Source organism: Pogoniulus pusillus, chromosome 8 (assembly GCF_015220805.1).
Source record: "Pogoniulus pusillus isolate bPogPus1 chromosome 8, bPogPus1.pri, whole genome shotgun sequence".
In the NCBI taxonomy this organism is placed as follows: Eukaryota; Metazoa; Chordata; class Aves; order Piciformes; family Lybiidae; genus Pogoniulus; species Pogoniulus pusillus.
The window spans coordinates 33292622-33319161 of record NC_087271.1 but is presented as its reverse complement, the minus strand read 5'-3'; the positions used below and the strand labels follow the sequence as shown (position 1 = coordinate 33319161).

Below are 26540 nucleotides of genomic sequence, written 5' to 3'. Positions count from 1 at the left end.
GGAGATACTCAAGACCTGCTTGGATGTGTTTCTGTGTGGTCTGCTATTGGTGAACCTGCTCTGGCAGAGGAGGTTGGACTGGATAATGTTTCGAGGTCCCATCCAACCCCTAACATTTTGTGATTCTGTGAACCAGGGCTAAGTTTGTCAGTCTAAGTAGTCATACCTGAGCTATTTAGTTTGGGCAACACCAGTAACAGACACATGTGGACAAGGACTTTAGCATAAGAAATACAAGACATCATGCACTTAGCTAGCTGTCTCCTGTGCTAGAACCAAAATCATCCTGTTAATGCCACCTGAGCTACTTAGATTAAACTCTGTGCATGCCATACACATATGCAGTCATGCTTGGCAGCAGCTGTACCACTTTACCTTTAGCTTCCCCCACACACCTTACTCTTCCCACCTCTGTTACAATTCAGTGCATTTACAAGCCAATTACTGGGCCAAAAGCCTACTAACAGGTCTAGTTCAAATAATTTACTTTAAGTTACCTAATTTTACAGGGAAACACAATCAGAAAATACTTCAGGCAGATCTAAATTGAAACAATATGTGCCACAAAACCTGAATGCTAAGCTTTGAGCAGACCAAAACTCAGTGCTGTTATACGAGAAGCACAGGATGTGTATTCTGTTTATGTTTGAAAAGTCAGCTTGCCTGTTAAAAGAAGGATTGTGATCACTTGAAGTCTAGGAAAAAAAGAAAATAATTTTTTTCCAGCTTCAAATATGGGCAAAAAGAAGATGGCAAACACAATTTATGCCACTGCTGAGCACAGACACTGATACAGCAATTTGCTGTTCCTCACTACCCAAACGCATGCGGCACTATGATGTCGCAACTGCGTTTCACAAACTTCTGTTGTACTATGCTGGACTTGGATGTGATTACCACTGTATGGTAATGTATGGTAAAAGGCTGTATGCCAATGTATGGTAAAAGGCTGTATGCCATGAATCAGAATGATTGATTTCCCATTGGAATGGGCTGCCAGGGAGGTGGTGGAGGCACCGTCCCTGGAGATCTTCAAGAAAAGACTGGATGAGGCACTCGGTGCCATGGTCTAGTTGGCTGGATAGGGCTGGGTGCTAGGTTGGACTGGATGATCTTGGAGGTCTCTTCCAACCTGGTTGATTCTATAATTCTATGATGACAGCTGCATATCAAAACCTGTCTTAAATTTCAGTGGGAACTTTTACATAGTGTAAGTATACTACAGGTTTAAAATACAGTAGTTACATTACGCAGCTAATTCAGGGAAAAAAAAGCTTCATTTTAATATCAAACACACTCTATACTACTTACCAAGGAGTTAATCAACATAACAAGACAGTTGTTCTGAAGTTCAGTAGGTAAGCTGGCAAAGCTTCTCTCTGACAAACATTTTGCAAAATGTTTTCCTACCCATCTGTTGAAAAAAGAGCCTTTCTTAGGGACAGAATAACTCCTTAGCATCAGTGCTACCTCTGATGCATTGCAAAGAAAAAAAAAAAAGGTTTTAAATGTGAAGATTTTATATGTGAAGATTTTATATGCCACAATAAACCAAAGCTATCAAAATAAAATAAGTTTGACAGAAAGCAGAGAACAGAAAAACATACACTGTAATTGATTTTATTTTACTTACTTCATGCAAGCGGCGTATAAGTTTTCCACTCCCAATGAATGAGCAATAGCCATGCATTCTAGTACAGGTTGCTGTTTTCCAGGGACAGGCTAGAGTTGTTAGCAAATTGTCACAATTATTGTACATTCTGGCTTAGAGAAATCGTACATTAGTACAAAATCTTCATTTCAAACAGAAGTACTGTGAAACAGCACAGTATTTGAGTTGGTTTGCTTTTACGTAGGATAGGGAAGTAATTTGCTTCCACACTCAGTAAAACAGCATTCAGACGTGTAAGCCTCATGTGTGAAAATGCTCAGCTCTAAGCAGTAGTTTCTTTTTAAACTAATTGTAATTGTGCAGAAATATTTTCTAAATACATGCCCTTGAAATCTGATATGCAAATATATATATATAGTATTTCATTATTTCCACTAAGAGCGATTACGTATAAAAGGGTATATAACATAGAACCATAGAATCAGTCAGGGATGGAGGGGACCCTCAAGGCCCTGCCCTGTCCCATGGGGAGGGACACCCTACCTTAGATCAGGCTGGCCAGAGCCCAATCTGGTCTGGTCTTAAACACCTCCAGGGACAGGGCCTCAGCCACCTCCCTGGGCAACCCATTCCTGGCTCTCACCACTCTCATGCTCAACAACTTCCTCCTCATGTCTAATCTGAATCTCCTCACCTCCAGCTTTGCTCCATTCCCCCTAGTCCTGTCACTCCCTGAGGGCCTAAAAAGTCCCTCCCCAGCTTTTTTGTAGGTCCCCTTTAGATACTGGAAGGCCACAAGAAGGTCACCTGGGAGCCTCCTCTTCTCCAGACTGAACAGCCCCAACTCCTTCAGTCTGTCCTCACAGCAGAGCTGCTGCAGCCCTCTGACCATCCTCATGGCCCTTCTCTGGACAAACTCCAGCATCTCCACATCCCTCTTGTAATAGGGGCTCCAGAAGTGGATGCAGTACTCCAGGTGGGGTCTCATTAGAGTGCAGTAGAGGGGGAGAATCACCTCCCTCGACCTGCTGCCCACACTTCTCCTGCTGCAGCCCAGGATCTGGTTGGCCCTCCAGGCTGCAAGTGCACACTGCTGGCTCATGCTGAGCTTCTCATCCACCAGCACCCCCAAGTCCCTCTCCTCACGGCTGCTCTCCAGCCACTCACTGCCCAGCCTGGATTTGTAACTTAATACATGTACTTTAACACATTGAATTAATCACGTGGAATATTGCTTTTCATCAGTTGTAGTTTACAAGTTTCTTAAAGTAGGTGGATGATAACACAGACCTTATTGCTATCAAGGGGGGCCTACAGGAAAGCTGGTGAGGGACTTCTTAGGACATCAGGTAACGATAGCACTAGTGGAATGGAACAAAACTAGAAGTGGGTAGATTCAGATTGGATGTTAGGAAGAAATTCTTCACCATGAGGGTGGTGAGACACTAGAACAGGTTGCCCAGGTAGGTGGTGGAAGCCCTATCCCTGTAGGTCTTTAAGGCCAGGCTGGATGTGGCTCTGCGCAACCTGATCTAGTGTGAGGCATTCCTGCCCATGGCAGGGGCTTTGGCACTAGATGATCTTTGAGGTCCCTTCCAGCCCTGACAATTCTACAATTCCATGATCATCAATCACAGTGAATTTAGCAGATTTATAGGTAAGAATAGGATCTGTTGACATAAGCTAACACCTTGACCACACAGTTAAGTATCTTATCAGTATGATGCGCAAATAATGGACTCAAAATTCTCCTTAGGCTTTATGGGTCACAAAGTAGCATGAGGACTGACATACCTTTTGGAAAAAATTGCAGTAATCTCTTTTCAAAATGTAGATTGCTACTTCTTTCAGCCCATCTAGACCATACATATCTGCGATGCCCAACATGCGGCTAAAGAGAAAGCAGTAGCAACAGGAATCAGGAGTCATTCTGATGGATGCATTTTGCTCACAGGAAAATTCAAATGCTCATTTCACCTCTTGCTTTCCCGTTTGAAGTAGACTGACAACCAAGTGTGAAACTTGGTTCAAAGAATAATCTTTGGACAGAAGCATGTATTGACATAATAATATTCTTCAACTACTGAGTCCAGTTCCACACATTAAAGTATGAAAGGGAGGGAGCAAATGTCTTCTCTAGCATATGTTTTTATAGTAAGCCAATCTGAAATTGGCTAAATAGGTCTAAATGAATCCCTTCCAAAATACTATTGTATCCCTCTATTGTGTAGAAAATACCTTCATATATTGATAGAATCCAAGAATGGCAGGGGCTGGACTGTAATATAAAGTTGAGCTGTAGCTACTGGCTGAGAAACTGTTCAGAAGACTATTTCTGTTTTAAGGGCAGCAAGTGAAGATATTTGTGCTGGCAGAGTTTTGGCTATTTGTGGATTACATAAAGTGTCATTGGTGACACTGTACCTGAGATTTATGTCCCTTCCAAACACTAAAAAGCACAGTGAGCAAGCTATTGTTTTATGCAATAATAAATACCATAGTTTTATTTTCTATACCAATTCATTACCTAAACATTGACATTGGATGTACTATAAACAATTCCATATTGTTATTTTATATGGATAAGCTTTGAATTACAATTCTAACAATAAAATATTGCCATGCTTTAATGTTAATGGCAGAGTTCAATGGTTTATATGTAAGTAGTTTCAGGGAATAATTCATGTTTCAGCAGTTACTTCACTACAGATTATGTATGAAACAGTGATTAAAAACTACCCCAGAAGAAAATGCCAACATTTACACTGGTTACTATGTATCATCTTTTATGTCTCTAATGCTACCTACTTAGACTTCACATCACCTCAGATGATTACTGAAATATAAATTCTGAGAATTAACTGTTATATAATGTCACACTAAAAGGAAGGTAGATGCAAAGTGGCATTTTTTTTGGCTGTAAAACACCCTTCTAATTTTCACTCTCCTCAGTTTTCCAAAAATGGCTGGCAGACCTTTCCCAGTAGCTGTCAAACAGACAAGATTTCTTATTTTTTTTATTTCCTCCACTACATTTAGGTGTAATGATCATTTTATTTGACATTTTTATCTTATTTATATTACATGAAGTATTTTCTTTCTGACTTTTGACTGAGAAAACACAAAACAAGCACAACCTACAGTAAAGTAAAAAATAGTAGAAGTTGACATATACCCAACATCAACTCGGTTTGGGAAGTCCAGAATACCTCCATATATAAAATGCAAGATGACACTTATTTCTACATGGCTTATGCTAGAATAAAAGAAGAAAGAAAGAAAAAGATGAAGACATGTCCAGAATAAAATGCATCACATTTCCTAGCCAAAGGAAGATACATCATTCAGCTGGTTCTGTGAATAGAAAGTAGATGATCTGCTCAAGTTACCATATTTCTTAGCCAAAAGAAGATATATCATTCAGCTGGTTCTGTGAACAGAAAGTAGATGATCTGCTCAAGTTCAGGCTGTTTTCAAGATTACTGCAATGTAAGGGCATCAAAATGGACTATATTTTGGGTGAATTTTGCTACTCCAAAGTCTTGCTAAAATGTTGTAATTCTTTAAATCTTTGAAAATACATCATAAGAAGACTAGTATCTAGATTAGTTACACTAGTATCTAGATTAGTTACACTAGTATCTAGATTATTTACAACTAGTATCTAGATTATTTACCCTTACAACATCCAGAAAGCAATTTTCCCATCATCTCCAAGCTCTTTACATGGTCTACCCTTGAGCTCTGTTGTAAAGGGTTGGACTTGATGATCTGTGAGGTCTCTTCCAACCCTGATGCTACTGTGATATTGTGATACTGTGATACTAGCAATGATTTAACTAGTGAACATTTATACATGTTCAAATTATTTTGTAATAATTATTTTATTTTATATTTACATTTTTCCCACAATAAAAATACATGTAACAGCTTCATTACAACACTAAATAGCAAGTCTTAACCTCAGAATATTTACAAAACATCTTTATGCCTAGATTCAGATTGAGAAATAGGCCATTTCTGCATCCTTGCATTGTCCCACCAGTATAATTCACAGATGTCTGTTATAAACGGTGGACATGGTCTCCTGAACAAGATGTTACTGTGCTTACATATGTGCATCCCTGCATGCAACCCAGAGAGCCTGAAAGCAGGCATTAGTATAAATGCAATACAGTCACAAAGACTGAGCTAAGACCCTTTCAAACATTAGGCATGATTAAGCAACAGACATTGATGACTAAAAACAAAAGGGAAAAACAAAAGTTGCAATATGCTAAGAAGCAAAAGCAGCACAGTTGTGTCTCCCTCTATTAGTACACACGACAGCCATGAAATCAGTGAGACAGTTTCCCCACACTCTTGACAGCTGTTATGCAGAATTTTCATTGTTTTATTATTTCAGAGTAAGCCCTAAGTGTTTAAAAAGACAGCATGGAAGTCAGGAGAAAACTGAACTAGAAAAAGTAAAATTGTGGATGGGATTCTCTAGTAACAGAAATTATTAGACACTGGAATGAGAATCTACTCATACAAAAATGGAAGTACTTCTCAGGGGAAAGGCACTACTGAAATAGGGGTGAACATTTCTTACCCAGGTAAAAATCACCTGCAGGAAGAGAAGGTATTTACTTTATAAACACCAGAGTAATTGTTGACTACCAGCCTGTTAAACATACTATGTATAGCATTAAAGCTAAGGAATCAATTAAATAAGAAGTGCACTGTTTTGTAAGGATTAGGAAGTTCATCAGATGTATGAGAAACAAAGGGATAACGTTCCTGATTCTGCAGCAATATTGCATTGACAGAAAACTAAAATTAACATCTTCCTGCCGATGAAGATTTCTTTCCCTGGACCATCTGACAATGTTAATAAACACACTACAGAGGCAGCTTCATACTGAAGTCAAAACAGTACTCAGGAAATATACCAGGTTGAAGAAAAAGCGTCAAGGCAGATTAATCTTCAGTGCTATACACACAGCACAGTTGTTACATATTTTCAGTGATTTCAAATTGCCTACCTTTGCTCCCACACGACTTGCAAAGACAACACTTACCCTTGAAGAGTGATGTGCTCTTGGGAGCTTTCAGCCCAACTTCCACTCAACATAGCAGCAAAGTAACTAGATCTGGCACATAAAATGGCCCTGAGAGAGAAAAAGTAAATGCTATTTCACTAGACACAAATATTTATTATGAGACTCTTTGACAACATTGACTTAAATCTTTGCTGTTTATGCATTAAGGTGTCATCTGTACAGTGCATGCCTTTTCTTACAGCATGTTTGTAATTTCAGAATATGCTAGAGGGAAAAAAAAACCAACAAACAGTACTCTAAATTTCTCAGTTAAAGCTTGTTTCTAGTATGACTTTGACATTCACAGAGAGGAAATCCATTATCACAACATTTTCCTTTTATATAAAACTGCCATTTTTTTCCTTTTTGTTTACTAAATAACAGTAACCCCCCTTATTTATACAGCCTAATTCCAGCCAAATCATTATATCCTGACTCCCTTAAAATCTTTTTATACCACAAAATGCATATTGATTAAAATGAGAAGACAAGTAAACTTCTTTTCTTTGAAATTGACCAGCCATCTACAAGCATATCCTAAAAGTGCAACAAACTTGATACCAACAGATGACAGATCAATATGATCTATGTTTCCAGCACAATTACTTCTGGCTATAAAGCAGCTAATACAATTTACTGCTACTTTCATCAAAGGCAATAAAGAAACCTCAGACCAGCATTCTGTGTAATTTAGTATCTTCAACAGTAACAGGCTGCAAACAAAAACAGATGAGAGGACTTCTTAAGGTGAAAGTGAAAAGTCAGAGAGGTAGAGAAAATACCAGATGAAAACTGCTTTGTAATTTCAGCCTTCCAGACTTTCATCAGTTATAGTGCTTATATATCTCATCTGGGTTACTGCAGCTGTGGATAATATTGTCGTGCACACAAATTTTTCCTGACACTTACTAAGCTTCCTACTATTTATGAAGTTACTTACTTTATGTTCTGTATTTCCATAAAAAGCCAAGTGTTTTATTAGGCATACAAAGTCTTCTTTCTGGTGACTCTTAAGATGTAAGATGAATGAAGGGACAGTCTCAAGCTGCACCAAGGGAGGTTTAAGCTGGATATCGAGAAGAAGTTCTTTGCAGAAAGTGACTGGCCATTGGAATGGGCTGCCCAGGGAGGTGATGGAGTCACTGACCCTGGAAGTATCACAGTATCACAGTATCACCAGGGTTGGAAGAGACCTCACAGATCATCGAGTTCAACCCTTTACCACAGAGCTCAAGGCTTGACCATGGCACCAAGTGCCACGTCCAACCTTGCCTTGAACTGCCCCAGGGACGGCGACTCCAACACCTCCCCAGGCAGCCCATTCCAGTGTCCAATGACTCTCTCAGTGAAGAACTTTCTCCTCACCTCGAGCCTAAATCTCCCCTGGCGTAGCTTGAGGCTGTGTCCTCTCGTTCTGGTGCTGGCCACCTGAGAGAAGAGAGCAACCTCCTCCTGGCCACAACCACCCCTCAGGTAGTTGTAGACAGCAATAAGGTCACCCCTGAGCCTCCTCTTCTCCAGGCTAACCAATCCCAGCTCCCTCAGCCTCTCCTCGTAGGGCTGTGCTCAAGGCCTCTCCCCAGCCTCGTCGCCCTTCTCTGGACACGCTCAAGCATCTCAATGTCCCTCCTAAACTGGGGGGCCCAGAACTGGACACAGGACTCAAGGTGTGGTCTAACCAGTGCAGAGTACAGGGGCAGAATGACCTCCCTGCTCCTGCTGACCACACCATTCCTGATGCAGGCCAGGATGCCACTGGCTCTCTTGGCCACCTGGGCACACTGCTGGCTCATGTTCAGGCGGGTATCAATCAGTACCCGCCTGAACATGAGTCAATCAGTTTAAAAAGAGACTGGACATGGCACTTGGTGCCATGATTCAGTTGATTATATAATGTTGGGTGGTAATTTGGACTTGATGATCTCAAAGGTCTTTTTTGATTCTGTGGTTCTGTTTCAGAGTGCTCTCATTTTGTATAGGAAGAAAAAAGAAGAATGCTCTATACTGTTATTTTTCTAGTCATTATATAATCGGCAATCTCCCATCTCATCTCTCTTTCCTCCCCCTGCTTCAGAAGTCTCAGTACTTTAAATTAGTAACTTCTTGTGCATTCCTCCTGTGATTCGTTCAGCAAGAACAATGAAGCTTTTACAGAACACTTCATATTGCAGTCAATTGTGTCCACATCTAAATGCATAAATGTAAGTCACAGCTCTGAGTATGTGAAACTTTCAATACATACACACTCTTATTTTTGTAAGAGACAATAAACACAATATCATGGAGATAGGAAATATACTATTTCCAATTTCATCCTCTTCCAAATATGTTTAGTAATGAATAGCTTGGCTAACTTCAAGGGCGTAGTGGAAGTGGGTATTTCAGTTCAGCCTAGTGGAATAGCAAGTGATCTCTTTCTTCCTAGTGTCAAGTGATAGAATCAGAAGAAATGGCCTCAAATTGCACTGTGTGAGGATTAGATTGGATATTAGGAAAAATTTCTTTACTGAAAGAGTGGTCAGGTATTGGAACAGGCTGACCAGGGTGCAGGTGTTAAAAAAACCCCATGTGAACATGGCATTTTGAACATGGTCTAATGGCCATGATGGTGTTAGCTTAATGGTTGGACTTCATGATCTTAGAGGTCTTTTCCAAAGAACTGAAACAATTCTTTGATTCTATGATTCAAAGACTCATTTTTCAAAGGACAGCTACTCAGTAGAATATAGACAAATAGAATCATGGAATGGTTTAGGTTGGAAGGGACCTCAAGGATCATCCAGTTCCAACCTCCTGCCATAGGCAGGGACAACTCCCAGTAGAACAGGTTGCTCAAGGCCTGTGTATGTTTCATAACATCCTTGTTCTCCCTGTAATGTCCTGCAATATTTTTTGATGCTGGTAAGACTAAATACATTGCTGCAGGCAGTAAAGGGCCTACATTAAAGAAGCTCTGCTGATGGCATCACTTAAAATTCTTTTGCACTAAAGTATTTTTTTCCTCAACTTTATGGACCTATGAACATATTGCCTTACAGTGCTGACCAGAAGAAACAAATATGTCTAAATACACATTATGGAATTTTAGTATTTATCTTATTTCTATTATTTAAAAAAAACACCCCCCCCCCAACACACTATTATGACATCTCTTCTGTAAATACATTTATAATGTCAGTAATACAACCCCACACATTTGGTTTGTGTTCAAAGACTACTAAAAGTAAAGGAGGTTTTTTTTTTACAGTGCTATTTATACACTCAAAGGGAACAAAATGCAGGCTGTCTAGTTTGCTATCTCAAATGCAAACAGACTCATAAGAAAGGAGTGGTACTGACACTTAAGTTTTCTTTCCTAAGCTACAGAAGTCAAATAATCCAAAGTTCTTAAATGTTTTTGGACTTTAGACCTAATAAATGCTGCTGACAATCTCTACACCTACATGACTGAAGTAATTAAACTAGAATCAAATTATGTCTGCACGTTGGAGGTGTTGAAGAAAAGCCTGGATGAGGCACTTAGTGTCATGGTCTAGTTGACTGGAAAGGGCTGAGGGATAGGTTGGACTGGATGAGCTTGGAGGTCTCTTCCAAAATGGTTGATTTTATGATTCTGAAGAGCAGGAAAAAACCCTACCACTCCAGGAATTTTCTAACTGTATGGTTATTTTATTCAGCTTTAATAGCTGAATAGGTTATTAATAGATCATAGAATCATAGAATCAACCAGTTTGGAAGAGACCTCCAACATCATTCAGTCCAACCTAGCACCCAGCCCTATCCAATCAACTAGACCATGGCACTAAATGCCTCATCCAGTCTTTTCTTCAACACCTCCAGGGATGGCAACTCCACCACCTCCCTGGGCAGCCCATTCCAATGCCAATCACTCTCTCTGCCAACAACTTCCTCCTAACATCCAGCCTAGACCTCCCCCAGCACAACTTGAGACTGTGTCTCCTCCTTCTATTGCTGGTTGAGAAGAGACCAATCCCCACTTGGCTACAACGTCCCTTCAGGTAGTTGTAGACAGCAATGAGGTCACCCCTGAGCCTCCTCTTCTCCAGGCTAAACACCCCCAGCTCCCTCAGCCTCTCCTCATAGGGTTTGTGTTCCAAATAGTCTTAAAGAATTTTCTGGTTAATTTTTTATTCCACTTTCAATAAAAAGGTAGTAAAATGTATTTAAACTTTTTTAGTTAATGAAATGGTAAAATATGGAGTACCAGCAGCGTTCTACAATGAAAGGATTTTGGCTGAAAAACTTTACAATAAGTATTTAGAGGTGCATAGAATCACAGGATCATTTCATTTGGGAAAAACCCTTTAACATCCTTCTTGTGGCCTTCCAGTATCTAAAGGGGGCCTACAAAAAAGCTGGGGAGGGACTTTTTAGGCTATCAGGGAGTGACAAGACTAGGAGAACGGAGCAAAGCTGGAGGTGGGTAGGTTCAGACTGGATGTGGGGAGGAAGTTCTTCACCATGAGAGTGGTGAGAGCCTGGAATGGGTTGCCAGGGAGGTGGTTGAGGCTCCATCCCTGGAGGTGTTTAAGGCCAGGCTGGATGAGACTGTGGGCAGCCTGATCTAGGGTAGGGTGTCCCTGCCCCTGGCAGGGCGGGTTTGAACTAGCTGATCCTTGTGGTCCCTTTCAACCATGACTGATTCTATGATTCTGTGGTTCTATGATTACCTAACTCTACCAAGTCTGGTGCTAAACCATGCCCTTAGCAACAAATCTCATCTTTTAAAAACAGCTCTAGTGATGGGGATGCAACTACCTCACTGGCATGTCTTCCAGTGTTTGGTCACCCTTTCAGTGAATGATTTTCTTTTAATATCTAATCCAAACTTCCCATGGTGCAGCTTGAGACCATTCCCTCTTGCCCTCTCACTTGTTACTAGACAGAAGAGACTAACACCTCACTACGACTTCCTTTCATCTAGTTGTAGGGAGCAAGAAGGTCTCTTCTCAGGGAGCAAGATCTCTTCTCAGCCTCCTTTTCTCCAGGCTAAACAACCCCAGTTCCCTCAGCTGCTCCTCTTAATACTTGCTCTTCAGACCCTTCACTCATTTCTGGACCCTCCCCAGCACCTTTGTGTCTTTCTTGTAGTGAAAACCCTAAAACTGAGCACAGTACTCTAGGTGTGGTTTCACCAGTGCTGTGTACATGAAGACAATCACTTCCTTGGTTCTGCTTGTCAACACTATTCCTTACACAGACCAGGATGCTGTTGGCCTTTTTGGCCACCTGAGCACACTGATGGCTCATGTCTACCAGCACCCCCATGTCTTTCTCTACTGGGCAGCTTTCCACCCACTCTTTCTCTAAGCCTGTAGTGTTGTCTGGGCTTGTTGTGACCCAAGACAGGACCTTGCACTTTGCCTTGTTGAACCTCATATAACTGGCCTCAATCCACCAATGCAGCCTGTCAAGGTCCTTTTGTAGACCATTCTTACTCTCAAGTAGGTTAACACTCACTCCCAACTTAGTGGCACCTGGAAACTTAGTGAGGGTGCACTCAATGCCCTCATCCAGATCATCAATCAAGACATTATAAAAGAACTGTCCCCAAATACGAGTCCTGGGGAACACCACTTGTGACCATCTGCCAGCTGGATTGGACTCCATTCACCACCATTCCTTGGGGCCAGCCAGCCAGTTTTTTACCCAGTGAAGCATCCAACCATCCATCCAAGCCTGTGAGTACCTGTGAGCTTGAAAAACTTTGCCTTCTACACATATATTAGTATCTGGACAACAGCACTTCTTGTAGAGCATTATTAAGTCTTCTCCTAATGCAGATGCAGTTTCTAGCTTGGAATTACCTGCAAGATGGAAAGAAAGTTATTTTCACTGTGTCTGGTGTAGACTACATCATTGACAGTACACAGGCAACTCAGAATATTTTAAATAAAGAATCTGACATTTTAATGTTGTATATTCAGGCTAGATTTTTCCTTGAAGAGGTTCCAAATGTTCCTTTTTCCTGGGTTTGACTGACAAACACTTCATATTTGAGATGTAAAGAAGTTATTATTTCATAGGATTACGTAGGCAGTTCATTTTTTCCTACAGAAATCTGGTGCTAATGCATTAAAGTAGACTGAATTAGTTCAGGGTCATGCAGTGCTGCAAGCTTTTGCCTGAACAGATGTGTCACTTGATCCTATCTTAATTGACACAGCTGTAGCAGTCAACACCTCTGGTGTAGATGCAGTTATGCATTTCCTCATGTTACTTCATTCACAGTGGTAGTAAGGAAGATTCTAAAAGATTCCCAAAGCCTCATAGGACAGCAGTGGAAGCAACATAATCTGTTAGAAAAGGAAATAAGAGATTCTGCTCTATGAAATCCTATGTGCTGAGGACTTGAGTTTGCTGTATTACAGAAAAAAGATGGGACACGATGCTGATTGATGTGCCCAAAGCCTGGCAAATCCTATCAGATCTATTACACTACATGCTGGCTGAGAGCAACTCCTGCCAAGTTTCTGCAGCAATTCATATTTTCTAAGTGTGAGAGAATGAGGTACACCATAGCAAAGAACATCCACGTGTTCATACAATCATAGACTCAACCAGGTTGGAAGAGACCTCCAAGATCATCCAGTCCAACCTTTCTCCCAGCCCCATCCAGTCAACTACACCATGGCACTAAGTGCCTCAGCCAGTCTTTTCTTGAACACCTCCAGGGACAGTGACTCCACCACCTCCCTGGGCAGCCCATTCCAATGCCAATCACTCTCTCTGGCAAGAAATTCCTCCTAACATCCAGCCTATACTTCACCCGGCACAACTTGAGACTGTGTCCCCTTGTTCTATTGCTGGTTGTCTGGTTGAGACCAACCCCCACCTGGCTTACAATGTCCCTTCAGGTAGTTGTAGACAGCAATGAGGTCACCCGTGAGCCTCCTCTTCTCTAGGCTAAACAACCCCAGCTCCCTCAGCCTCTCCTCATAACAAGAGCTTTAATCTTTGCCTGCATTTTTACATCAGCTGTTGGATAATTATTTAAAAGAAAGAAAGGAAAAAACCCTCACCCATCAAAAAACACCACCCCAAAAATGAACAAAAGTGTAAGTCCAAACCTACCTGTGGTGGCTTTGTGGCTTTCTGCATCAGTGACCACTTCTGGGATTTCCTCTTCAATACAGGATGAGCAAACAACTTCCTGCACAGCTTCACTTAGTGTATTCTGATCAACAGGTGTTCTTTCACCATCTCCAAGACAATTCACATTTGTTTGGGTGCTCTCAAGGGTAGCAGTGTTGTTTTCTTGTATCATTTTGGGTTCCAATACTTTTTTCATCATAGCCAGCTCCTCATCTTCGAGATTTTTATCAGATGTATATACAAGCCTAGAAGATGACACTACATTTACTCCTGTAATTTTTCAATTGATCAAAACAAAATCGACATTTTTTTTCCACCAACAAAGTTGATAACCAGAAAAGATGGACTCTGCAGTGCTTAACAGTACCCTCCTGCCCACCACCCCTCTTTCTGAAACTGTCTCTTTAGAAAACTTATTTCTGCAATGCTTGAAAGCATAAATTATAGAACAGTTTGGGTTGGAAAGGACCTTAAATTGCAGAATCAATGTCAGAGGCTGGAAAGGACCTCAAAAGATCATTTAACCCCCCCCACCAGAGCAGGATCACCTATACCAGATCACACTGGGATGCATCCAGGCAGGCCTTGAATATCTTCAGACCCTCTGCAACCTCACTGGGCAGCCTGTTCCAATGTTCTGTCATTCTTACAGTGAAAAAATTCCTCCCCTCAACTTCCACCCACTGCCCCGTGTCCTGTCTTTTGGCATCACCAAGAAGAGCCTGGCTCCCTTCTCCTGGCACTCACACTTTATATATTGATCAACATTAATGAAGTCATCTAGGTCCAACTCCTGCTATGGGCTAGGAATGTCTTCTTCTAGACCTGGTTGCTCAAAGCCCCATCCAACCTGGTCTTGAACATTTCCAGGTAAGGAGCATCCACAACCTTTCTGGGCGACCTGTTCCAGTGCTTCAACACTCTCCCAGCAAAGAATTTCTTCATCTACCCTCTTCCAGTTTAAAGCCATTACCCCTTGTTTTATCAGTGCATGCCTTGGTAAAAAGTGCCTCTCCAGCTTTCCTGTAGGCACTCCCTTTAGGTACTGGGAGGCTGATACAAATCTCTCCAAAGCCTTCTTTTCTCCAGACACAACAAATACAACTCTCTCAGCCAATGTTCACAGGAGAGGTGCTCCAGCCCTCTGATAATTTTCATGGCCCTCCTCTGGATTTGCTCTAACAGATATGTGTCCTTCTTATGTTGGAGGCCCTAGAGCTGAATGCAGTACTCTATGTGGGGTCTCATGAGAGCGGAGGGGAAGAATCACCTCCCTTGGCATACTTTTTGTCTGCTCTTTATAGCTCATCTACTGTAATAATCTACTGGCAAAGGTAGAAGCAAGCTGTGACAGCAGTGACACGATTCATTTATAAACTTTAGTATGGCCAAGGCATTTGATTGTACTATCATAAAATTTACAAGCCCAGAAACACAAACAACCTTCTAATATCAAGGTGACAAGTACAAAATCATAAACATGGTATAGGGTTATTATCAAATGGTGTTTGAGATGTGAATTTTAACTTCAAAGGAAGCACTTGAAAACATGAAAATCTGTAGTTAAGATTACCCAAGAACTTTCATTTTGCCCATAGAGTAACTCCAGCTTCCCACTTGCCCATCTGTTTCACCACTTTATTTTTGGCTCAAGATCTGGAAAGGCTAACAAAGCCCACATTCTGTGACTGCAAAGATCTCATATTTATAGAAAGATACTGCATGTCAACAATCTTAATGGAGCCTTTAAAAGTCAATGTGAAGAGATAACATGCTTTATCAACCGTTTCATACCACACAGATGAAGTTAGCAACATTTACCAGGAGAGCTACAGTTACTTTGGATTTAGCAGACATGGACTTGCAGATCTTCATTTAGTCACTCATTCCAGAGCAAAGAGGGTTTATTGTTAATACTGGGAACACAGCAATCTGAGAATGCTATTTAGGCACCGTCCTCTAAAGCAGCAGAGAAAACAGACAAAGAAACTATCTTCTGTCTTAAATCCTGTATTTGAAGGATTGGGTTGGGTAGGGCTTTTTTGGTCTTGGCTATTGTCAAGAGAGAAAGACAAAACCCAAGAATGTACAGAATGGGAATTTTAGTATTTTCTTAGATTTTGAAAGCCAAGGGTCAGGAAAATGTGACAGGAATAAAATTTCACTCTGAAACAGCAAGACTGATGGACTACCTTTACATAGGTTTTTAAGGTTCCTGTACCTGTGTGTGCTTTCAAAATTCCCAACCTGTGAACTTAGCCTGACCATCAATTGCTTCTCATATTTACAGTACTTTCCAACCCAGCATAAGATGAGCATGAGGGAAAGACAAGTAATAATATGCCATATGACTAAGAACAGGACTACAGGCTGCTTGCTGGAGCAGGAAGACTTTGCAATTCCTCAGAAAATTCAAACCCAAATTCCACACATTCTCCCTCTTCACTGTGTTTCTCAGTACTTAACATCTGTGTTTTACAGCACTACAGCAGTACAGTCCAAGAACAGGAATTAAGTGTAGACACCCAGTTAAAACTGCAGATTTCAGAATTTCACCAAAGTACTCTGAAGTTCTGTCTTCAAGTTATTTCTCCACATTGCATCCTCCCACTTGAAGTCCAATGATGTGACTTCCACTTGAACTCACACAAACAATACAACTACTGGACAAAATTCGATCATTCCTGCTTTATCCCTGCTTCTTCGCCAGCTGTAAGCAAATATCACAACTACAAAAGTCACAGTATCACACAGTATCATCAGGGTGGGAAGAGACCTCACAGATCATCAAGTCCAACCCTTTACCACAGAGCTCAAGGCTAGACCATGGCACCAAGTGCCACGTCCAATCCTGCCTTGAACAGCCCCAGGGATGGCGACTCCACCACCTCCCCGGGCAGCCCATTCCAGTGTCCAATGACTCTCTCAGTGAAGAACTTTCTCCTCACCTCCAGCCTAAATTTCCCCTGGCATAGCCTGAGGCTGTGTCCTCTCGTTCTGGTGCTGGCCACCTGAGAAAAGAGAGCAACCTCCTCCTGGCCACAACCACCCCTCAGGTAGTTGTAGACAGCAATAAGGTCACCCCTGAGCCTCCTCTTCTCCAGGCTAACCAATCCCAACTCCCTCAGCCTCTCCTCGTAGGGCTGTGCTCAAGGCCTCTCCCCAGCCTCGTCGCCCTTCTCTGGACACGCTCAAGCATCTCAGTGTCCTTCCTAAACTGGGGGGCCCAGAACTGAACACAGTACTCGAGGTGTGGTCTAACCAGTGCAGAGTACAGGGGCAGAATGACCTCCCTGCTCCTGCTGACCACACCATTCCTGATGCAGGCCAGGATGCCACTGGCTCTCTTGGCCACCTGGGCACACTCCTGGCTCATGTTCAGGTGGGTATCAATCAGTACCCCCAGATCCCTCTCTGTTTGGCTGGTAACACACCAAATGTGAAAAACTAAAGCAAGATGCCTTGTAAGGGGTTGTTGAAAGAAAACTGCCATTCATAACACATTAATTTACATTGCCACTGTAATTTTACTTTTTCCACCCTTTTGTTGCTGTGGAGCTATTACATATTCAAGATGTAAATGTAGTACAATTGACTGTGAGGAGGAAAGACAATTAGCTACAACAGGTATACTGCTTTGCCATAAATTAATGAATACTCCTGCTTACTTTCTGCCAGTAACTGAAAAATATGTCCATAAAGAATCTGACAAGATAGGCAATGAGGCAAACAATCTCCTGAGAAGCCTCAGGGTATTTTCAGATAATCCATAACAAACCTCAGGAATGCAATTCTGCTATCACTAACCTTAGGTCAATATAAAAAATGGCACTCTTACCACGAGTAGGAACTCAGTAAATGGAACATGTAGCATGTTGTTAAACTAGAACTAAGTATCTGGTTTCTAGATCTTAAAACTTATTCCTTTTGAAATAGTTTTTTTTTTTCCTGTAAAAAGATAAGGACTGCTGATTATTTCAGTTAACATTTAAAATTCAGCCACAGTCTTGGATTGATTACTTCCAGAAGCCCAGAATAGCTGCTTATTAGAGTCCTGCTTAATCCAGACCCTGAATATACTACTTTTATTTACTGACTAGAATCATCAAGACATTTTTTTTCTCACTGAAAATATTAAAGAAAAAAAAAAAATCACACACACAGCCCCAAATTCCTAAAATAATGCTTGGGTCAAAAAAGCATTCTTTGGTCCTTTTGAGTCAAGAGGTACATATGGGCCCAGAGGGTGGTGGTGAATGGTGGCACATCCAGTTGGCAGCTGTCACTAGTGATATTCCCCAGGGATCAGTGCTGGGCCCAGTCCTGTGCACTACCTTTATTGATGATCTGGATGAGGGGATTGAGCCCTGCAACAGTAAGTTTGCAGATGACACCAAGCTAGGAGCAGGTGTTGATCTATTGGAGGGTAGGAGAGCCCTGCAGAGGGACCTTGACAGGCTGGATGGGTGGGCAGAGACCATTGGGATGAGATTTAACAAGGCCAAGGGCAGGGTTCTGCACTTGGGGCACAACAACCCCGAGCAGCACTACAGGCTGGGGACAGAGTGGCTGGAGAGCAGCCAGGCAAAAAGGGACCTGGGGGTACTGGTAGATAGTAGGTGAAGATGAGCCAGCAGTGTGCCCAGGTGGCCAAGAGAGCCAATGGCATCCTGGCCTGGATTAGGAACAGTGTGGCCAGTAGGATGAGGGAGGTTATTCTGCCCCTGTACTCAACACCTTGAGTACTGTGTCCAGTTCTGGGCCCCTCAGTTCAAGAGAGATGTTGAGGTGCTGGAAGGTGTCCAGAGAAGGGCAACAAAGCTGGTGAGGGGCCTGGAACACAAACACTATGAGGAGAGGCTGAGGGAGCTGGAGAAGAGGAGGCTCAGGGGTGACCTCTTTGCTGTCTACAACTACCTGAAGGGAGGTCTCTTCTCCCAGACAACCAGCAACAGAAGAAGAGGACACAGTCTCAAGTTGTGCCAGGGGAAGTATAGGCTGGATATTAGGAGGAAGTTGTTGGCAGAGAGAGTGATTGGCATTGGAATGGGCTGCCCAGGGAGGTGGTGGAGTCACCATCCCTGGAGGTGTTGAAGCAAAGCCTGGATGAGGCACTTAGTGCCATGGTCTGGTTGATTGGACAGGGCTGGGTGCTAGGTTGGACTGGATGATCTTGGAGGTCTCTTCCAACCTGGTCGATTCTGTGACTCTATGATTGTATGATCTGCATATTGTGGACAACACCCACTGTCCACTAGACTGACAAAATCACACATACATTAAATGCTACTAATGACCATGCAGACAACACAACTAAGAATGTAAGTGAGAAAAGGCAGGTTTTATTTTCCTGAAATATCCTATTTAAAAGTACGAGGCACCCACTTTTGTGTGTTCCAGTGACCAGAAGTCACTGGAATTAACACCCTTATTATGATCATCATCCTTTATTGAAAGCTGTTAGGATGGGCTCTCCTCTTGTCCTAAAGCAGTTGTTAAATACATAAATAAAAATTCTAAACTAATTAGACATCCACCTTGAAATGCTTCCACTTGCTCAGAGTTAATGAGAGATCATCTGGAGAAGAGAGCTGCCTGCCACTTGCTAAAGTTACACATTGATGTCACTGGAGAAGAGTTTAGACACTAGCTGTTGAAATAGACAGATCTTGTACATAACTGTGGATATGTTGCATATATGCCCAGATTTGCAGAGCATTAGCAAAGAGATTATAAAGCACTCTTGCACAATAGCCATTAATGCCAGGGAAGAGGATTTTTGTTTTCTTATTGCCATGTATTTTTCTATGGGCTAGCAACAGGAGCTGATTGTTAATGCTAGCGTACATCAGAAAATCAGGAACTCCTTCCACATAAATGCTGTGCACAGCAAGAAGCTGTTGGCATAGAAGACCAACACACAGGAAAAAGGGAAAATCTGTGTTTCACAGTTGTGATGGTTTGAGTGTTACACACACCCCCCCACTTCAGAAGAATCACCCAGACTAGACTCAGCTGATCTGGAAATTAGAATGAAGCTTTATGTTTACAGCTTAGCACGATATACAAGCAGGTATTTACAATAGATACAGAAATAGACAAGTTACAAAGTAATACAGAAACACAACAGCCCTCCCAGAAACCAGAGTCCCCAGGTGGGGCTCCCAAACACACTTCCACCTTCTTCCCACCCCTCTACCTTATCACCTTATCATTCAAGGTGAGTTTGGAGGATTGGACAGGGGAGTTAGGAAGCAGAGGGATTAGTCAGGCAGCAAGTTAGGTTAGAGAGAGAAGTGCAGCCCCAAAGCCAGAGAGCAAATTCTATTATCTATGTTTATGTTCTTGATTTTATTCATCTCAGTAAGCCTGGAAGTGAAGTAGACATCATCATTGCTTCCTTTTTGCAGCCTATAATCTAATTCCTCTCACTAAAATATCCCAGCTAGGCTCAAACTAGCACAACAGTTTAGCATTTTAATTGTCCTGAAAAAAGCACACTACGAATACAGAGACAAGCATAGAAGCCCAAACCAGGACACTCATTTGGTAGTATAGAGGAAAATGCAATTAATGAAATTAACGAATTTCATTAATGAATTAATGAAATCAGACACCCAAAATTGTTTTTCCTTTATTTACAAGTTGTACAGATGCTGTGTGTTGCTTCCAACAAGTTTTCCACATAGCACACACATAACTTCACATAGTAACTAGGTTATCTCTGAAATACCTTCCATATAGACTCATAGAATCAACCAGGTTGGAAGAGACCTCCAAGATCATCCAGTCCAACCTATCACCCTGCCCTATCCAATCAACTAGACCATGGCACTAAGTGCTTCATCCAGGCTTTTCTTGAAGACCCCCAGGGACAGTGCCTCCACCACCTCCCTGGGCAGCCCATTCCAATGGGAAATCACTCTCTCTGTGAAGAACTTCTTCCTAATATCCAGCCTATACCTACCCTGGCACAACTTGAGACTGTGTCCCCTTGTTCTATTGCTGGTTACCTGGGAGAAGAGGCCACCCTCCACCTGGCTACAATGCCCTTTCAGGTAAAAACACCACATTACACAGTTTTACTTGAACCAATCTGCATTTACAACTATGAAATGCCAAAATAAAACAAAGATATATTAACCCTTAATAATAGAATACTACTGCAAATGTACAGTGTCTCTGAACCACTCCCTGACTGTGGTTTTAATACACTGATATATTTAACAAAACTCAAGACACAGCCAATACTCCTATGCACTGCACTTAATCTTAGTAGAGTTGAAGCAAAAATATTTCAGCACTACACCTATAGCAGTGAATCTTTGGTAGTGGAAGCTAGGGATGTCATATGCACAACTTCAACTTACCTTAATCATTTAAATGTCTTCCATCTCCCTTTAGATTTGCTGTAAGAACCATCTGCTTAAGTTTTGCAGCTAAGATAATTATTTTAACTTAATTGATTTCTTGAGATAAGTATTTCAGTAAATTTCTTCTCATGAGATGCAACATCATCTGCCTTGCTGCCTCACACAGATGCTAATTAAATTCTCCAGTTTCTCATGAAAGCTGAGCATTTCAGGAGAATCTGACCCTTGAAGTAGTCACAGTCCCAGTGAAAGGCTTCTACTCAAGTCTCTCAAATCAATTTTTTCTCCTTCTTCTTTTCCTAAGGCCATAACTCCATGGCATTAAGATACTATGTTTTCCAAAGCAAGATGTTAAAATCAAATGTGTATCAAATATACTGCAACTTGACAGTTTAGCTTCTCAGCTTCCTCTGAGAAACTGAAATGAAATAGAAACATGGATCAAAAAGCTCCAATCCCATAAAAAAAAAAGCCAAGCTCATTGTTTCTATGTATGTGGAAAGGAAATAAGGTTGTCAATGTTTGGCATGTGTTTAAAGCCTGCTTTCATCAAAAAAAAAACCCAAAATGATCATGGTTAAGGATTTCTTCCCCCAACAGGATGCAGCATAAAATTTAAATTACAAGCTTCATGCAGTACTTCATTTTCTTCCATCTCTTCTGCACTTAGCAAAGTCTGATTATTCACAGTGACTACCTTATAATGGCAACAAACCAACTTGGTGCCGTAGTAACAAACTCAGAACACAGAATATGGTTGCATGAATGAAAGCCACTAAGTTAGAACTGCTTAGCTATTCAGAGAAGCAAATTCCTTAACCTCTTACCTTGGGAAATAAACACTTAGTTCCCAATAACTTGTTTTCAGCTTTCTCAGCTTTCACTGTTGACTGGAGATTAAATCTTTACAGAGTGCTTTAACTTCCATAATTCAGGATTTACTATTTCACAAAGCTTAAGACAGTAACAGTCGAGTCACATTTCCCACGTTGCCCTTATTTGTATGGCAGGGTCTGCTAATTCCATTTGTTTTCAGATGGATTTTTTTTCACCTGTATTGATGATTCCCTTATGTATTAAGGTAGGGAACTGGTTTTGAGGCAAAAAGTGCAACTGCAATGCGACAGAAAGGCATTTTTGTGGTTAGCTTGTTTTGTAGCCTATGAATAAGTCACTCAGAGAATATACTGCTTGCATGGTGGGGTACACCACATCAACAGACACAAGCAATGAGAACAAAAGAACCACATCAGAATAAACTGTACAACCCACAACATTTTGGGAACACAGGAGGTATGCTTTTCTTCTAAAACAGAGTGGTCTGCAGTCATAACCCAGTAGAAGGGAATGCCCAAGCCTAACAGTAAGATTGCTAAGGCATAAGCATCATGGACTTTAGTGTACACGAGCAGAAACCAGGTTTGTTTTCTCTATATAGGCACCATCCAACAAGGATTATGACAATTTAGCAACCAGCAAGAATAATCTCATAAAGAAGTTAGTTAAAGAATGCCTTCTTTGTTTCAGTCTTTACACCTAAGGCTGAACTCTTCTATGTACTCCAGACCCTGGATGAAGGAGAGGAAGCCTGGAGGAGGGAATGCCCCCCACTGGTCAGTGCAGACTGGGTTAGGGATCAGTTATACAAATTAAACATTAACAAGTCCATGGGCTGTGATGGGATGCACCCAAGGGTGCTGAGAGATCTGTTTGATGTTATTGCTCTACCACTCTCCATCATCTTTGCCAAATTGTGGCAGACAGGAGAGGTGCCTGAGGACTGGAGGAGAGCCAATGGCACTCCAGTCTTCAAAAAGAGCAAGAAAGAGGTTCCAAGGAACTATAGACCAGTCAGCCTCACCTCCATCCCTGGAAAAATGATGGAGCATCTCCTGTTGGAGGGCATCACAAGGAACTTGGAAGAGAAGGTGGTTATCAGGAGTCGTCAGCATGGATTTACCAAGGGGAAGTCTTGCTAGACTAACCTGATAGCATTCTATGATGCCATAACTGAATGGGTAGATTCAGGGAAACCAGTGGATGTAGTCTACCTTGACCTCAGCAAGGCCTTTGACACTGTCTCCCATGACATTTTAGTGAGCAAGCTGAGGAAGTGTGGGATGAAAGAGCAGACAGTGAAGTGGGTTAGGAACTGGTTGCAAGATAGAGTTCAGAGGGTGGTGATCAATGGTGCCAGGTCCAGTTGGAGAGCTGTGACTAGTGGTGTACCCCAGAGATCAGTGCTGGGGACAGTCCTGTTTAACATCTTTATCAATGACACTGATGAGGGGACAGAGTCTGCTCAGCAAGTTTGCTGATGACACCAAGCTGGGAGGCTTGGCTGATACAGCTGAAGGCTGTGCTGCCATCCAGTGAGACTTGGAAAGACTGAGAGCAGGGCACAGAGGAACCAGATGAAGTTCAACCAAGACAAGTGCAGAGTCCTGCATACAGGAAGGAGTAATAAACTGCACCAGTACAGGCTGGGAGGTGATCTGATGGAGAGCAGCCCTGTGGAGAGGGACCTGGGGGTGCTGGTGGCTAACAAGTTACCCATGGCACAGCAATGTGCCCTTGTGGCCAAGAAGTCCAATGGGATCCTGGGGTGTATTAAGAAGAGTGTGTCCAGCAGATCAAGGGAGGTTCTACTCCCCCTCTACCCTGCCCTGGTGAGACCTCCTCTTGAATACTGTGTTCAGTTTTGGGCTCCCCAGTTTAAGAGGGACAGGGATCTGCTGGAGAGGGTCCAGAGGAGGAATGGCATGGCTGACAAGGAGAGGCTGAGTGACCTGGGGCTTTTTAGTCTGGAGAAGAGAAGACAGAGGGGATTTTATAAATGTTTGTAATTATCTGCAGGCTGGCCAGGGGAGGGGGGACAGGCTCTGCTCACTGCTCCCTGTGACAGGACAAGGAGCAATGGGTGTAAGTTGCAGCAAAAGAGGTTCCGCCTCAACACAAGGGGGAACTTCTTTCCTGTAATGGTCCCAGAGCACTGGAACAGGCTCCCCAGAGAGGTTGTGGAGTCTCCTTCTCTGGAGACTTTCAAGGCCTGTCTGGATGTGTTCCTCTGTGATCTGTGCTAGGTTGTGTGGTTCTGCTCTGGCAGGGGGGTTGGACTCGATGATCTCCTTGGGTCTCTTCCAATCCCTAATAATCCTGTGATCCTGTAAAGAAGTATTTCCCTGCTTCACTACTTTTCAGTCCACTGCTATGGAACTCTAACTGGGATGCTGTATTTAAAGTGTATTTGGTTTGGCTGAGCTGGAGCTCATTCTCTCCAGAGCACCATTCTAGTGCTGTTTTGCAGCAATATAGCTGGGTATTGATAACACACCAGTGTTTTGGCTACTGCTGAGGTGAGCAGCACCCCAAGAATACACTAAGGAATGGGCAAAATCTTGGGAGGTGTCACAGCCGAAGGAGCTGACACAAACTGACCATAGGGGTATTCCATGCTGTATGATGTCAGCTCACAGATATGTTAAGTCAACAAAGGAAGAGTGGGGACATTCATTGATGGTGTCTCTCCTCTGGAGCAACTGCTACACATACTGAAGCTCTGATTCCCAGGAGTGACCCAACACTGTCTGCTCATGAGAAGTAGGGAATAATATCTTTGCTTTTGCTTCTACACACAGCCTTTGCATTTTATTAATTACTTCTTTCTTGACTCCTGTGCTTTTGATGTATTTCCCCCCTCTCCTGTCCAACTAAGAAAGGGAGTGATAGAGCAGCTTTGGTGGGCATCTGGCCCACAGCCAGGGCCAAACCACTGCAGTAAGAAACATTTACAACCAAGCTGTGTTGTATTTAGTGTAATCACTTCATGAAAACCTCACATGCGTGAGAAGGTCAAGCTGAAAACAGAGCTAAGCCATCATCTTCTGTAATGTCAGCCTGATGTCAAGGAGTCTTAACAAATACCTCACCTTCTGTTTGTTTTGTTTTTCCCCTCTGCACACAGAAAACGTTCCAACAGACATGACCAACAATAAGATTGCAATAGGTGGGACTAAGTGACAGATGAACCTGGAACAATGCTATAGAGTATTGTTGTATTAGTAGCACTTGCTACAGACTAAGATTTTTTTTCTACAAAGGAAAGGTGTGCAGAGTCCACAAGAAAAAAGCTGGTGTCAACAGGCTGTCTAAAGGTTCACCTTCGAGAGTATTTTTGCCTGTGCTTAATCTAGGTATAGCATTCTTCTAGTGCCTGATACAGAAGTACACAAATGTCATATGCCCACGGCCTTGGCTGTCTACATTGCATCAACAGCTGGTACTGCAAATTACCCCCCACGGCAATAAATGGCACAAGGACAATTGTATTCCTTTGTGTTTGATCCACAGTTATTGCTTTTTAACTGTATCTGTCATTATGTCTTTCTGTCCTTCCTAAAATCAGATCTACTTAATATAAATATCAGGGAACAACAAAAACTCAAGTAATAATGGAATTAAGAAAAACAGGAGGCAAAACTTCTGCAGTTTTGGTCCTTAGTGCTTATTTTGCAAATGCTCTAGCCAGACTTTGACAGCAATCTAAAGAATGCCAGTTTGTCAGCCTGCTCCACAGCAGTAATTCCATGGCTTTGAAATGATTCTCAATTTGAAACGCCTCCTTTCATCATTATTGTAACGTTAGCATTCTGAACACTTATCATTAGCCATCTGCTGCTTTATTTACAAATTTAAGGAAAGAATGAGTGAAACCAATAGGGAGAAGTTGACCTAGGTTGTATTTTAGGCATTAAACTTTAAAACTGCAATACTTTCAGCTTCCTCTTGGCACCTAAGTGCATACTTTTCAGAAGCACATCCTGAACGAATCTAAAACCCCAGAGCACCTACCACTCTGCTTCTGTGCACACCTCAAAGTGCCCATCAGTTCTAACATCAACACTTTTATATAGGAGGTAGGTGGCACCACCACTCTGCTCTGTGCACTGGAAGGATTAGAGAAATTTAAGAGGTAAGGAGGATTGCAAGGGCTGGTAGTAGCACCAGCCAACACTCCTGATGTAACTCAGCTGAGATCCGGAGCAAGACATCGGGTATAGGCCAATTAGCTGGCAACGTGAAAACACAGTGGCCCTTGCACCAGTCCTGGGGAGCAGCCAGCCCATATGCTGCTCCCTCGGTGCAGCACGGCTTGCTGTGGGATGCCCAGTCAGTGTTGAGCCTAGACCATGGATGACCACAGTCACCTGATGCATCCTGAATGCATCTTCATATAATCTGAAGTCCTGCTAGGTTTACAAATCTAAAACTTTTATCTATTTTTCTTTTTTAACATGCCACTACGGTGACTTTTCTTTGCTGCGTTCATGAGATCATCCTGCTAACAGGGGTATT

At 42.2% G+C, this 26540-nt stretch overlaps 1 protein-coding gene across 3 annotated transcripts in view; it reads right to left on the bottom strand.

The window, feature by feature from the left end:
* BTBD8 (BTB domain containing 8) overlaps window positions 1-26540 on the bottom strand; it is a 51300-nt gene that overhangs the window by 23857 nt on the left and 903 nt on the right. For 2 of the 3 annotated variants that reach the window (XM_064147996.1, XM_064147995.1), the window contains exons 3-9: window positions 13792-14057; window positions 12407-12524; window positions 6676-6765; window positions 4788-4868; window positions 3407-3503; window positions 1634-1722; window positions 1312-1414 (exon numbers count right to left, since the gene is read on the bottom strand). In XM_064147996.1, the coding sequence (XP_064004066.1) occupies window positions 1312-1414; window positions 1634-1722; window positions 3407-3503; window positions 4788-4868; window positions 6676-6765; window positions 12407-12524; window positions 13792-14057 (844 nt within the window). Of the gene's footprint in view, window positions 1-1311; window positions 1415-1633; window positions 1723-3406; window positions 3504-4787; window positions 4869-6675; window positions 6766-7636; window positions 7683-12406; window positions 12525-13791; window positions 14058-26540 lie in introns of those variants that run through there. The other variant, XM_064147997.1, reaches the window with a different exon arrangement.